The sequence below is a fragment of the Callithrix jacchus genome, chromosome 15 (genome assembly GCF_049354715.1).
Source record: "Callithrix jacchus isolate 240 chromosome 15, calJac240_pri, whole genome shotgun sequence".
Classification (NCBI taxonomy): domain Eukaryota; kingdom Metazoa; phylum Chordata; class Mammalia; order Primates; family Cebidae; genus Callithrix; species Callithrix jacchus.
The window spans coordinates 88,240,393-88,253,859 of record NC_133516.1 but is presented as its reverse complement, the minus strand read 5'-3'; the positions used below and the strand labels follow the sequence as shown (position 1 = coordinate 88,253,859).

General features: G+C 37.2%; 2 protein-coding genes across 84 annotated transcripts in view; one reads left to right on the top strand and one right to left on the bottom strand.

The window, feature by feature from the left end:
- ZBTB20 (zinc finger and BTB domain containing 20) overlaps positions 1–13,467 on the bottom strand; it is an 829,160-nt gene that overhangs the window by 154,952 nt on the left and 660,741 nt on the right. The window lies entirely within an intron of this gene.
- The window catches only part of LOC128929807 (protein fantom-like), a 109,723-nt gene continuing 109,052 nt past the window's right edge, over positions 12,797–13,467 (top strand). For all 38 annotated transcript variants that reach the window (XR_013527665.1, XR_013527664.1, XR_008476965.2 and 35 more), the window contains exon 1: positions 12,797–13,040. Coding sequence is in view for 4 of the 38 variants with exons in the window: in XM_078352138.1 (XP_078208264.1) it covers positions 12,920–13,040 (121 nt within the window). In the remaining 34 variants the exon portion in view is untranslated. The remainder of the gene's footprint in view (positions 13,041–13,467) is intronic.

Sequence of the window (13,467 nt, the reverse complement as noted above, 5' to 3'; positions counted from 1 at the left end):
TGTGCAAATCTTGAAAGATGGGTAACACCCACTTAACACCCATGAAGAATTAAATAGAAGAGGCTTCTAAAATGTTTTTAATTTCCCAAAGAAACATGCTTTAATGATATAAAACTCTAACCCAGTGCACTGTATGATGATATCTAATGATAATTTCCCTTCATTTCCCATCTGAACAAACATTTCCATTAACATCCACCTGCACTACTTCCTTTCATAAAGAGGAGGTGGTATTTGGCTATGTTCTGGTTCTGATTCATGAGAAATCAGCCCAAGCCCAACATTTCTGTTCTTAACAGATTTTGGTTTTTAAATCTGTAGAACACAATGTTTCCCTGGGCTGAGTTCTAGCATGCCAAGTTTTGGCTGGCCACAGACTTTGACATCTGAGTGAAAAATCTTTCAACAATGGCATTTAAACTGAAGAATCAACAGACCTTTAATTATAACACTGCTTGTAATTCCCTCCCTCTCTTATCATGATGTTCAAATTGCCTCAAATCACTAACTGCATGGACAGCATGTTATTTTATTTGCCTTTGGAAATATCATAATTTAAAAACTTGGGGGCTTGATATTGTGTATTAATTTTTGAAAAATCAGTATTACTTTATTCAACATAAATTAAAGAGGCATATGGAACAAAGGTTAAAATTACTGATTCATTAGAAATAAAAAACAAAAACCACTCACCACACAATTTCTCAACTTATCTAAAATGCTCAAGGTTTAGAACTTGGAAATTAAGCATTAAAGATATAGAAATAGGGAGCCTCTTTTTAGTGAGATTTCACTAAATGCCTCTGGTATCTCTCCATGAAATGTTAGGTGATCATTTCTTAACGGCATTTTTAAAATGACACAGTCTCAGATTCCCCTATGTTTACCTTATATGATAATAAAAGACACTTCTATACTGCAAAAGTACACTAGGAATCCTTTGAAAGCTTCTATTTTAGAAACTGATGTTGAAAAAATACTTAATTTATATTTAACCTGCCTATCTGAATATAGTTATTGAAAAAATTAGGGTTAAAAATATAAATGTGAAAAATGTTTATTTCCATGTTCTATAGTAGTTAGCTTTTTGTTTGCTTTTAAATATAGATCTTGGTTATATGTGGAAGACAGCCATAATTTCAGCTGATTTTTATCTTCAAGAGAAACCTGGCTTTCAATTTCCAGGAAATATATTTGTTTAGACCTAACAATATGCCAGACTTGTATACATCATTTCTAATCTTCATAATAAGTCTACAAGTTGGGTATCATTAATCTGTTACTGATAAGGAAACTGAAACTCAAATAACTTTAATAATTTGACCAAGGTGATTTAGTCAGTGTCTTTTTGCCCATGGATTTTAAGTGGTAGAGTTTGCATGCAAACCCAAGTATGACTCCAAAGGCTCTGCTTTCTCCTTTCGGAGAAAAACCACATCTTCCTGAAATCCTGACATCTTTTCCTTGTGTAATTGGCCATGCTTTCTTTATACAATTGGTAATCAGAGATATCACATTCTTAATTATGTTTAGTACTATCTTGTGACTCTAAAATTCACCTTTGTCCAGTGTATAGAATTCACATCCTGAGGTTAGGTATAGGAGCTGTAAGTCTCTTATTTCCTGGAGCAGATCTGATTTCAAATCTTGTCTTTTATTATCCCCACAAATATACGTGTATTTATAAAATTATGTCCTAAGTCTTTGTTCAGAAAATATATAGGGTCTGACATTATTCTGTGTATATAATGTTGAAAAGGTCACATCCAGGAAACTAGTCCTGACCAGCACACAGCATTCAAGAAAGGTTCTCCAAGGTAGAATGAAGAAAGAATCCCAAGCAAAGTTGTTGAGGGGAGTAAAGATAATAAATAATATTAACAATTAATATAACTAACAGTAATACTAACTCCATGCATTGAACTCTTAATATTCATCCTATCTATGTATCATATTTAATTTTTACAATACTCTCATTTTGCGTATGAGAAAACAGAGGCTTGGAGATAGGGTAAATAACTGGTTCAGGGTCACGTGACTAGCGGCATTTTACTCCAGAGCTTATGCTTCTTCTACTTTACTAAACTCTCTCCCAGAATATGGGAACAAAATCTGAAGAGATAAATTCAAAGATCAATATTGAGATAATAAATACAAGATGCAGCCAGGGATCAGGGATTGTAGTGGAAACAGATTAGGGAACAAGCGGGTAGGTCCAGCATGGCTGCATGGTTGAAGTAAGCAACTGTCTGATATATATGGATGTCTTGTCACACTGAAAGTGCAGCTACATCAGGGAGGTAGTGCTGACTGAGAGAGAGAATATGTAGAGGGTGACAGATACAGGACTGCTTGGCTGATTTCATGGTTTTCTTTTACAAATGTAAATAAAACATTGTGTGCTGGAGGTCAGAGGGTAAAGGGGATATAACTGAGGGCTCTACTCAAAAAACATCTCTCTTCACATGTCATTAACTGAAGAGGGGAAAGAAACTCAGTTGTTTAACAAGTTATTTCTTAAAATATGTATTTCTCCAAGAGGTTTAAACCTTGTTCACACCTTGAAGTAAATTACTTTAATGAGGTTACCAGATCACCTAACTGAGTGTAATTAAAGTCAAGAAATGCAGTTTGAATGGGAAAGGAAACAGATAACTGTGGAACTGAAGGGTGGGAGAAGGGGGTGATAGTGATACAAACAAGGACAAGAAGGGGTTTCTTAGGGGAATAGGAGGGCACCAAAGAGAATTTTATGAAAAGACAATTCAGGTCTAAATAAATGTAAACTACTAACAACATCATCATTATCATTACTTCTACTCTGCACTTATGTCTAGAATTTTGGTAGTAGCCAGTATGCAATCAAAATCACTACAATTGGTTGCTAATTTCTGATTTACAAGTTGAACAGAATTCCCTACTTACAGTAGCTCCTCAGAGCATACTTGTTGAGCAAATGGGATGTCAATATTTTGCCTGGATACTGCAAACTTTCAGATTTTCCAAATTCCAACCTATTTTTCCACTCTAGGTTAGTCCAGTCGAACCTACCAGGTTCATTTAACTGGGTCCTCCCTGGGAACAAGGAAGAAAGAGAACATAGGAAACGAATAAAGAGTTGATACCTTGGCTGAGAATGGTGGTGGGCCAAGGTGGGTGGATCACCTGAGGTCAGGAGTTCGAGATCAGCCTGACCAACATGGTGAAACTCTGTCTCTACTAAATATAAGAAATTAGCCGGGCATGGTGGCAACATGCCTGTAATCCCAGCTACTTGGGAGGCTGAGGCAGGGGAATTGCTTGAACCCAGGAGGTGGAGGTTACAGTGAGCTGAGACTGTACCATTACACTCTAGCCTGGGCAACAAGAGCAAAACTCCATCTCAAAAAAAAAAAAAAAAAAAAAAGAATAATAAAAAAAAGAATTGACAACAGTGCTCTCCTGACCTTCTGTGTGGTTCAATACAGCATGCTCTCGACCCTAGGGAAGCTTCAGAATATATGTTCTAGGAAAGCTGAGGCAATGCCATAATAATGAGAGCTATGTGAAAGGTAAGTATGAAATGTATGATGGAAACCAAACCAAAGAGTATGGTATGTTAAAGATGAATACATTAAGAAAAGAGCTCACCTGTTCCACTGGAATCTCAACTGGCTCTTTTATACCACTCTAAATCTGTGCTGAGTCTGCACAGAGGGACTTCTGAGATGCTTACATATATAACCTGACAGGTACAATCAAAAACAGCACAAGGACTTTGTGCTTCAACAAAAACAGCCAGAGCACTGAAATCAATTGCAGAGCACAGACATACTTCAATTGTGGGTATGCAGACAGTCCCCAGGTATGGTGGTGAACAGCATGCTTTAAGTGTGCATATGTCTCAGACTTTCTGGCTTTCTTCCCTTCTATCCTACCCCTTTGGCACCCACTACATATCTTTCACATTTTATAAAATCACAGGAGATTTCTAAATTATTGTGCCTTTCAAATACTCTAAAAATATATTGTCCTCCTAATATAAAAAAGAGAGGTGGAATATTTGGCTGATGAACTGAATTTGACAGTAAGTTTGTATTTTTGATATGTTTCCTCACTTATGAATGAGTTGTGAAAAATATATATTTTGTCTAAATATTGATTTAGAATAAAGAACTGGAGTGAACCTAAGAGGTTATGCAGCCCACCAGTGATTTCCAACCCAGGATGTGTCTCAGAATCACATAGGAAGGTTTCAGATTCCTAGCCAGGCACAGTGGAATGTGCCTGTAGTCCCAGGGACTGAGAAGGCTGAGGCAGGAGGATCACTGGACCCCAGAGTTTGAGGCTGGCCTGGGGCAATGTGGCAAGGCCCCTGTTCTCTAAAAAACAAAAAATAAGTAAAATATACAAATCACAGATTCCTGAGCCTTGCTTTTCCCCTGCCTTCCCCAAGTATTTCTAATTCTATGTCAGTTTTTGAGACCAGGAATCTTGATAAATCTCTTCATCTACTGAATGAAGAATCTGAGACCCAGAGAAGTAAGAGAGAAGTAAGAGGCACAGTGATTTCTCTAACATTACGCAGTGTAGTAGTCAATTTTCACACTGCTGATAAAGACATATCTGAGACTGGGAAGAACAAATAGGTTACTGGACTCACAGCTCCACGTGGCTGGGGAGGCCTCACAATCCTGGCAGAAGGCAAGGAGGAGCAAGTCACATCTTACATGGTGGCAGGGAAGAGAGAGCTTGTGTAGGGAAACTCCCCTTTTTAAAACCATTGGATCTCTTGACACTTACTATCATGAGAATAGCACAGGAAAATGGGCCCCCATGATTCAGTTACATCCCACTGGATCCCTCCCATAACATGAAGGAATTGTGGGAGATACAATTTGAGATGAAATTTGGGTGGGGAAAGCCAAATCATATCACACAGGAATATATTACAAGTGAAGATAAAGTCTATGGATACTATGAAATTGACCCTATTAGCTATATTCCAAACTAGTTCATTATTTTAGAAACTATTTTGTGTGTTTGTATGCATACAGCAATTCTTCACATATCTGCACCTCACTTATGTGGCATTGCAAATATGGTTAAAAACAGATAGAAAGTAAAAAATACCTGCAAGCAGCCAAAATTGGTATCAAATAGACCACACATAAATCCTCCAAATCTTTTTAAAAGACTTTTCTCTTGCTTCTCTATCCGGTGAGGCATAGGTGGCTCAAAATCTTTATCTCCAAGCCTGGTCCTTCTGCTGCACTTTAGTCTCATGTCTCCAAAAGCCCCATGGACCACTCACAAATACCCAGTCAGCACCTTCACTCAGTGTTCAAAATTAAACGTGCGCTTTCCCCTCCCAACACTGCTTCCGTTTTGCTGCCCTGTTTCTGTTTATGACTCTACTCAGGTTCAAAAATCGTAGAGATGTCTTTGGTGTTCTTCCTTTCCCTTGCTCCCCAAACATAATGGATTAATTCTCCTGCCATGTTTCATAAATCAGTTTGCCATCTCTGTGCATTTCCTCTTCCCCTGCCCTAGTTAGGGCCTTCATTGCCTTTTACCTGGACTATTGTAATAGTTTCCTATCTGATCTTGTGTCCTCTGGTCTCTCCCTACTTCAATCCATTTTACTCACTGTTGCCAGATTAATCTTCCTGAGGCACAGCTCTGATTATGTTACTCTCCTACTAAAAACTTTCAATAGCTCCCCACTGTCTCCTGAATAAAGTCCACATTCCTTGCCCTAATAATCAAGTCCTTCCACTTTCTGGTCCCAGTATACTTTTACCACTTTATTTCCCACTACTCACCTTCACACATTCCATGTTCAGGTTAAATTCAATTACTTCTTTGCCGAATCTTTACCCTTTGATTCTTCCATGCTTTACTCATGATAGAGTAATGTTCTTTCCTTCCATTTTTGCATGCTCAAATCCTCCTTGGCTTTTTCCTATTTTTTGAGACAGAGTCTCACTCTGTCTCCAGGTGCCAGGCTGGAGTGCAGTGGCGTGATCTCGGCTCACTGCAATCTCTGCCTTCCGGGTTCAAGCAATTCTCCTGCCTCAGCCTCCCGAGTAGCTGGGACTACAGGCGCATGCCACCATGCCCAGCTAATTTTTTTGTATTTTTAGTAAAGCTAATTTTTTTGTATTTTTAGTATTTTTGTATTTCACCATGTTGGCCAGGATGGTATCGATCTCTTGACCTCATGATCCGCCTGCCTCAGCCTCCCTCCTCCTTGTTTTTCAAATCCCAAATCCAGTGTCATCTCTTCTGATGAAGCCCTCAGTTAGCCCTCCTCTGAACTTCAAGAATACCTTATCTGTGCTACCGTTATAGAACATTTCACTTTTTATTATTAATTCTAGCAAAGTAGACACATGTCTCAGCTCTGCTGCTAGATTAAAACTTCAAGGGCAAGATGTATGTCTTATCTGTGTATCCTCTTCAATGCTGAGTATACAAGTGCATGACTCACAAGATTTGTAAAGTGAATGAGTTCATGCATGTACTTTATACACAATCAAAACATGTTTTTTGTGTTTTATTGTCTAAAGAAGATTAGAAATAATGCATCAGAGAAGGAATGATGATCTTAGAGACTTGCGCAACAAAAAGTAATTTGATAGCTAAAGAAGAAAAAGAAAAACTACGAAAAGAAGACATGAGAACTAAATTTATAGCAGTCAGAGGGTAAAAAAATACAGAAGCAAATAATCTTATAGAATAAGGACCAAACGGTTAATTGAGCAGTTTGGAAACCATAAAATAATATTCAAACATGTAGGATTATTTTATACTTCCACACCCTCATCAATAGAAAAATATTGGAATTGTAGTTGAAGATAACAATCCTGAATCATTTAGAAAAGTTTGAATTATATATAAATATACATATATTTACCTAACCTCACAGAGCAAGACTCCATCTCTCTCTCGCTATATATAAATTTATATGTGTGTGTATATACATATAGGTATGTGTATATATATTTATATATATTTGCATGTATATGTGTGTGTATGGGTATATATATCTCTCTCTGTGTGTGTATATATATATATATACACACACACACACAGAGAGAGAGAGAGAGAGAGAGAGAGAGAGAGATGGAGTCTTGCTCTGTGAGGTTAAATAAGCTGTCTTTATTAATGAATAGATTCATGTTTTTCTGAATATTAGGGAAATATTAATTTTTCCCTAATAAGATATGTTCATGATATACAATTTAGAAAATATAGGAAAGTAATAAATAAAAATCTTAAAAATCCTAGATTTCCATGATTCACAATCTATTATTAAAAAAAGATGTGATTATATCATATGTACTACTATATATGCTGCCTTTTAAGTTAAAATGTAGTATGAATAGTTCATACTATTATAGGTTCTACATAAACATTTTCATGGCTCAAAAATTCTATCTAATGGATATGCATACTATACTTAACTAGTACCCTAGAGTTGAACATCTAGCTTATTTCCAGTTTTAGAATACAAATATGTCTAACAAGATTTACCATGAGTTGATAATTGTTGAAGCAGAGGAACTCATGAGATTTCACTATGATATTCTTCCTACTTTTGTGTATGTTTGGAATATCCAGAACAAAAACATAAAAATGCATATTTATGTCTTAGTCGATTTGTGTTGCTATAACAGAATATTATAGACTGGTTAATTTAAAAAGAAAAAAATATTTCTCACAGTTCTGGAGGTTGGGAAGTCTAACATCAAGGTACTGGCATCTGACAAGGGCCTTCTTACTGGATCATTCCATGGTGGAAGGCAGAGGGCAAGAGAGCACAAGAGCCAGAGAGTGAGAAGAAGCCAAACTCACTTTTAGACCAGACCTACTCTCATGATAACCAGTGCACACACTCCTGCAGTGGTGACATTAATTCATTCATAAAGGCAGAGCCCTCATGACCTAATCACCTCTTATGAGGCCCCACCTTCCAGCACTGTTGCGTCAGAGATTAAGTGTCCAACACATGAACTTTAGAAGACACACTCAAGTCACAGCCATATAATAAATATCTTGTGTATAATGGGTTTTGTTTACTTGTAATTATTTTCTTAGGTTGCAGTTTAGGGCTAGACTGCCTGGTTCAAATTTTTACCCCATCATTACCTGGTTATCTAACTGTGGGAAAGGTGCTGATGCTTTCTCAGCTTCGGTGTTCTCATCTGAAAAACAGGTATAATAATGGTAACTTATAGGGGCTGTTCTAAGGATCCTAAGAGAAGATGTGTTTCTAATCCCTTCCAGAGTACCTGGGACATTTTTAGTGTGCAATAAAGGTCACCCTGAAAAAGCAAAATACTGGTTGCATAATTATGTGTTGTGCTTACAAAGAAACATCACATATAAACTGGAAAACATGCCAGAAATAACATGCTTCAGTTTCCACCATTTCTATCTCCAAGATAGAAATACTTATTTCCAAGATAACACTACTGCTAAAATAATTTAGATCCATAATTATCATTATGAAGCATTTTGTATATTAAATTAGATAATACAAATCAAACATGTATTGGGCTACACGTTTCATATGTATTATCTAATTTAATCATCACAAGAGTTTTCTGATTATAGCTAAAAAAAATCTGATGCTTAAAGTGAATTAACATATCTCAAAGGACACAGGGTCTGTTTTCGAATGCAGGTCTGAACCTTTGGAATTCATCTCTAAGCTACTGCAAATAACCTTTGTACCTTGCACTCTTTTTTTTTTTTTTTTGAGACAAGAGTTTCGCTCTTGTTGCCCAAGCTGAAGTGCAATGGTGCGATCTCGGCTGACCACAACCTCCACCTCCCAGGTTCAAGCAATTCTCCTGCCTCAGCCTCCTAAGTAGCTGGGATTACAGGCATGTGCCACCACGCCCAGATGATTTTGTATTTTTAGTAGAGGCTGGGTTTCTCCATGTTGGTCAGGCTGGTTTCAAACTCCCGATGTCAGGTGATCCGCCCACCTTGGCCTCCCAAAGTGCTGGGATTACAGGTGTGAGCAACGTCGTCTGGCCTGTACCCTGCACTCTTTTGCATAGACCTCAGTGTTTCTAATCTTTATCCCTCAGAGGCAGATACGAATTTTAGACAAGTTTTGGTGAAAATTTGGATGTTTAACTGGACCTCTGGCTGAAGTGCATTTTTTCTTCCCATTTACTTTAATCAGTATTATACATTTGAAGAATTTTATTCTACCAAATAATTTTAGAGAATAAAAAAAGTACTTCATAATAACCTGCCCTGAAGAATGCATATCTCATTCTGGAAAAACTAATAGCTATCATGTTTTAAACAATAATTTTCCATTGATTTGATTATCTTATGTCCACTGTGAAACAACAATTCATTACTAAACAATTCATTATCAAACACACAAACACATATGCACAGTCAGTAACTTTAAAACAGTTCATATTTACATATTTCACTTTAAATATGTAATCTGAAATATGTATGCATATGTGGATGTGTGAGAGTAAGACACAGACCCTGGAAGTCTGAATCTGGAAAAATCCCATGAAAGTCTGAAAAAGGTGGTTTTCTACAAACCTTATGGAAAATTAAGTCATGGAAGGTCACAATTTTAAAGAAGATACCAAATAAAGTCTTTTATTCTGAGTTTAGGGAGGCTTCTCCTGTGCAACATACTTTAGACCAAGGCAGTCAAGAAATACTTAAGGGGATGCTGCAATTCCTCTGCCTCAGACATTTATGCATCTGTATTATAAAAAATGTGCCAGCTCTAGCAAGCTCACAGTACTGAGCAAAGTGCTATAGTTACAGCTGGCTCTGTTTACTTTTTTTTCTGCTCTGTTCTTCCATGGGCGGGGGCACAGTGGGGTGCTTTTTCAAGATGGGGGGAAGAAGGAAAGAGTTTTTGTGAGTTCTATTTTGGATTTTGGTGAATAAGAAAGCAGAGAATTTGCTAGCCTGTTACTCAGTTACACTGAAACATGATGCAAACTGACTCAATTTGGAGCACAGAAGGTGCTGAAAAATTTTTCTAAGGAGGTCTTGAAATATCTAAGTCTGTCTTCAAGGAAGGACTTATAAAAAAATCACCATGTAAATAATAGAAGTATGTTGCTACTTCTCCCAAACATGACCTCTTAAGTCACTACCCACACTAATATACTCTAAAAGTAGCCAGCATGATATTTCAAAAATTACTTTGTGTCTTTTATCCCCAGTAGAGTATTAAAAGGAAGAGGCCCGAGTGTAGGAACACACGTGGGTCTTCTTTACAAAGTCACTTCTACATATGCACACTGTTAGGAGTATGGGCTGTAAATGATTGAACAAGCTGTATTTCCATATTTGTATTGTCCAACCTATTTTCTTTTCTCTTATTTTCTTGAATATGCCTGAACATATGTGTTCAGTATAAACATACAATTGTGTGGACGTGTCTATGTGTGTTTCTAATTCCATATTATGTTGAAAATGGCTCAGCATTCTAGAAATACAGCCACATAATTTGTTTTGTTTGGAAAAACTGCTCGGCAAATGCATGCAGGTCATAATGGCAGGTAACAGACCATTTATTGAAGTGCTGAAACAAATAGAAAACAAAGTCCAGGACACCATCACAGAGCCGTGCTACCCTTGTGAGATACTCTCGGCTAAGTAAGAATTGAATGAGACAATAACAAAACAAATATCCATAGGCTTTTCAAAGAGTAACAACCAGCTCAGGGTCAGCAGCGTTTCTAGACCTTGATGGTACAATGATGTTCTCAACCTTTGCTTTCAGACACTGGATCACTGCTTAAGTAGCCTTTATCTTTCCCCCCTAATTTTTGTTGAAGATGCCCTTGAAATTAGATTATATTTGTTCCTAACAAAGCATATGTATATTGTGGCATCACTCTTAAAACCAACAATTGGGCTTTGCTTTATGAAGAAAAAAAAATCCAACAACCTTTCATGCTGAGATTTCTCATGCTAGTTCTCAGCACAGAAGTGGCTTTTTTTTTAAAGTTGCATAAAGCCTAGCAAGGTTTAAGTTTTCCCAGCAAGGAGAAAGTGTTTTTCAGCTGTTAAATTTTTCAGATGCTTTTTTTGAATTTGGATACAACTCAAAAACATGTTTGTTTTAAAATGTAAACCTTTTTATGTACAGAGGTTTGCATATAGAGAAATGCTATTACTAAGTTTAAAGATACTTGTTTTTGAAATAAGGAGGTCACATGCATTTAAATATAACAAACTGCATGTTGCTTTATGAATGTCCTATTAAGTCCTAATGTAAATATGATGTTATGGAAAACCACTGATGCACACGTTTGCTGATAGGATCACTTATAACACTGCTAGTGGATATATTTCCATGTGAGAGCAAAGGGTGGTCAGGTTTGAACTGAAGAACATCCATATAGTCAGCTAATATACTTTTTAAAGACCTTTTACCTCAGTTGCAACACACATAAACCTGCTGGATTCCTCAACTTGTTGACTGGACCAAAGCTGACACAATATATGATATTTCAAGCACAAAAATGATGAGGAACATATCAGGATGTCAGCAAAGAGGCAAAGAGGATGCTAAGTCATCGGAAGGCCGGTCATTTTTTTTTAATAGTTCATGACTTTACTGTTTTCTGTAATGTAATCAATTTTCATTTTGCAAACAATGGAAAAAACAACAATTAGTTTCATTTTTAAAATTATTAGATCATAAAAGGCTACTTTAGGAATATTGTTTCTAGCATACTGATAGATGAAGTTATTTGTAAATCAATAGTCTTATTTCTCTGTTTAAAAAAATAGCAAAATACAGTATTCTGAGGAAAGTCCTGACAGATTAGAGTATTACAGGACAATCTGAAATCTCTTTCATTACAGAAGTTTGGCTAATATAGATATAATATATTTTAGATGGCGTAAGTAGATATATTTTTATGGATTGCACATTCTGTAAGACTGTTTGAGTGCCTTGAGATCCAAGTCTTTAGCTCAAGACTGAAGTCTAGAAATGGCCCCATCGAATCTACGAAAGTATACATTAAACAAAAAAAACCCACCTCATTTCCTGTAAGCCGATGATGCTACTCAACAGAGTTGAAACTCAGGTCACACGCATCCTACCACTCTAGTGCTGCCCCATTTACTAATCCAAACGAGGATAAACCCTGAGAGATCTGTTATGTTTCTACATAAGGAATATACACACTTCTCTTGAAAATCAGTGCATTGAGAGGGATATAGAAAAATAACAGAGGGGAGAATCCCTCCCCTATTTGCCTGCAAAATCCCTATTCATTCCTGAAGACTCAGACCAAATACCACCTGACTGTTAGGCCTTCGCTGAGAAACTATTTTTCAGTCAAGTATTGGAACGCCTCTATGTGCATCTCCAGTCACAATGCATCTTTTCACACATGATCTGTTTCCTCTCTATTTCTTGTTGCATTATAGACATCTGTGTTACGTGTCCATCCATCCCTAACATTCAGTGGACTCTTAGATGAAGGACTGTATCTCTATGTCCCTATGCTGAAAGGAGAATGGGAAGAGATGGTGTTATTGATGTCCAGAGGTCTGGGTCACCAGGGAAGCTAGAGTCACAGCAGGCTTGTTCAGAGGGAGTAAATCACAAAGGAAATGTAGCTGGTGATGATCATGATGCAAAGAACAGTGGAGGAAAATTCTGGCTTATCCCTTCTACTGACCCTCTTGTCACTCACAAATGTCTCACAAGCACCAAATCCAATTTGGAATCTAGCTGACATGTCACAGAGCCACTCTGTCATAAAGCAAGGGGAGGGTGAGGCTCCGGTCTGAGGGTAAACACATCCATGATGTGGGAGCAGGAAGATGTCTTTGCAGGCTGGTGTCTAGGACTATAGCCTCACAGGGTCACCATGCCCCATTATGACCCAGAGGGGCCCAGAGCAAGGAAGGCATGACAAAGGAGCCTGAAGACTTGAGGAGGCCTTGGAGCTGGGACAAGGAAGACACATCAGGGATCTACACGGACAGGAAACTACAGAGCAGAGACAACACTGAAAAGACCAGACACCATAGTGAGTAGACTGTATGTAACTGCTCTCCACCCCCAATTTCATATTGCATTTAGATGACACTCCAAAGAAGGGGAGAGGAGACCACTTAGCAGAATGGTGGCCGAATCTGAGTTACCTGATAGATAAAAAAGGCCTGTGATTTTTAATGGGTCTAGTCATTCTTAAATTTTAAGCAAACCATGGAGATGCTGAATAAGAGAAGATATTATCTTAATCTACACAATTTTTAAATTTTTTTTGGGTGAGTTTCAAATATTTTTATTCATGACTCACAGTAGAAAGTACACTTTATATTTGATCCAGTAACTGTTTACATACATACATGGAAGTGTGTGTGTGTTCCAGAGATAGAAAGTAACCAATCTGCCCAAATTTTAAAGCTTAAGATTCTTCATAATTCTTTAAGTAGTTTATTGTTTGAAAAGTT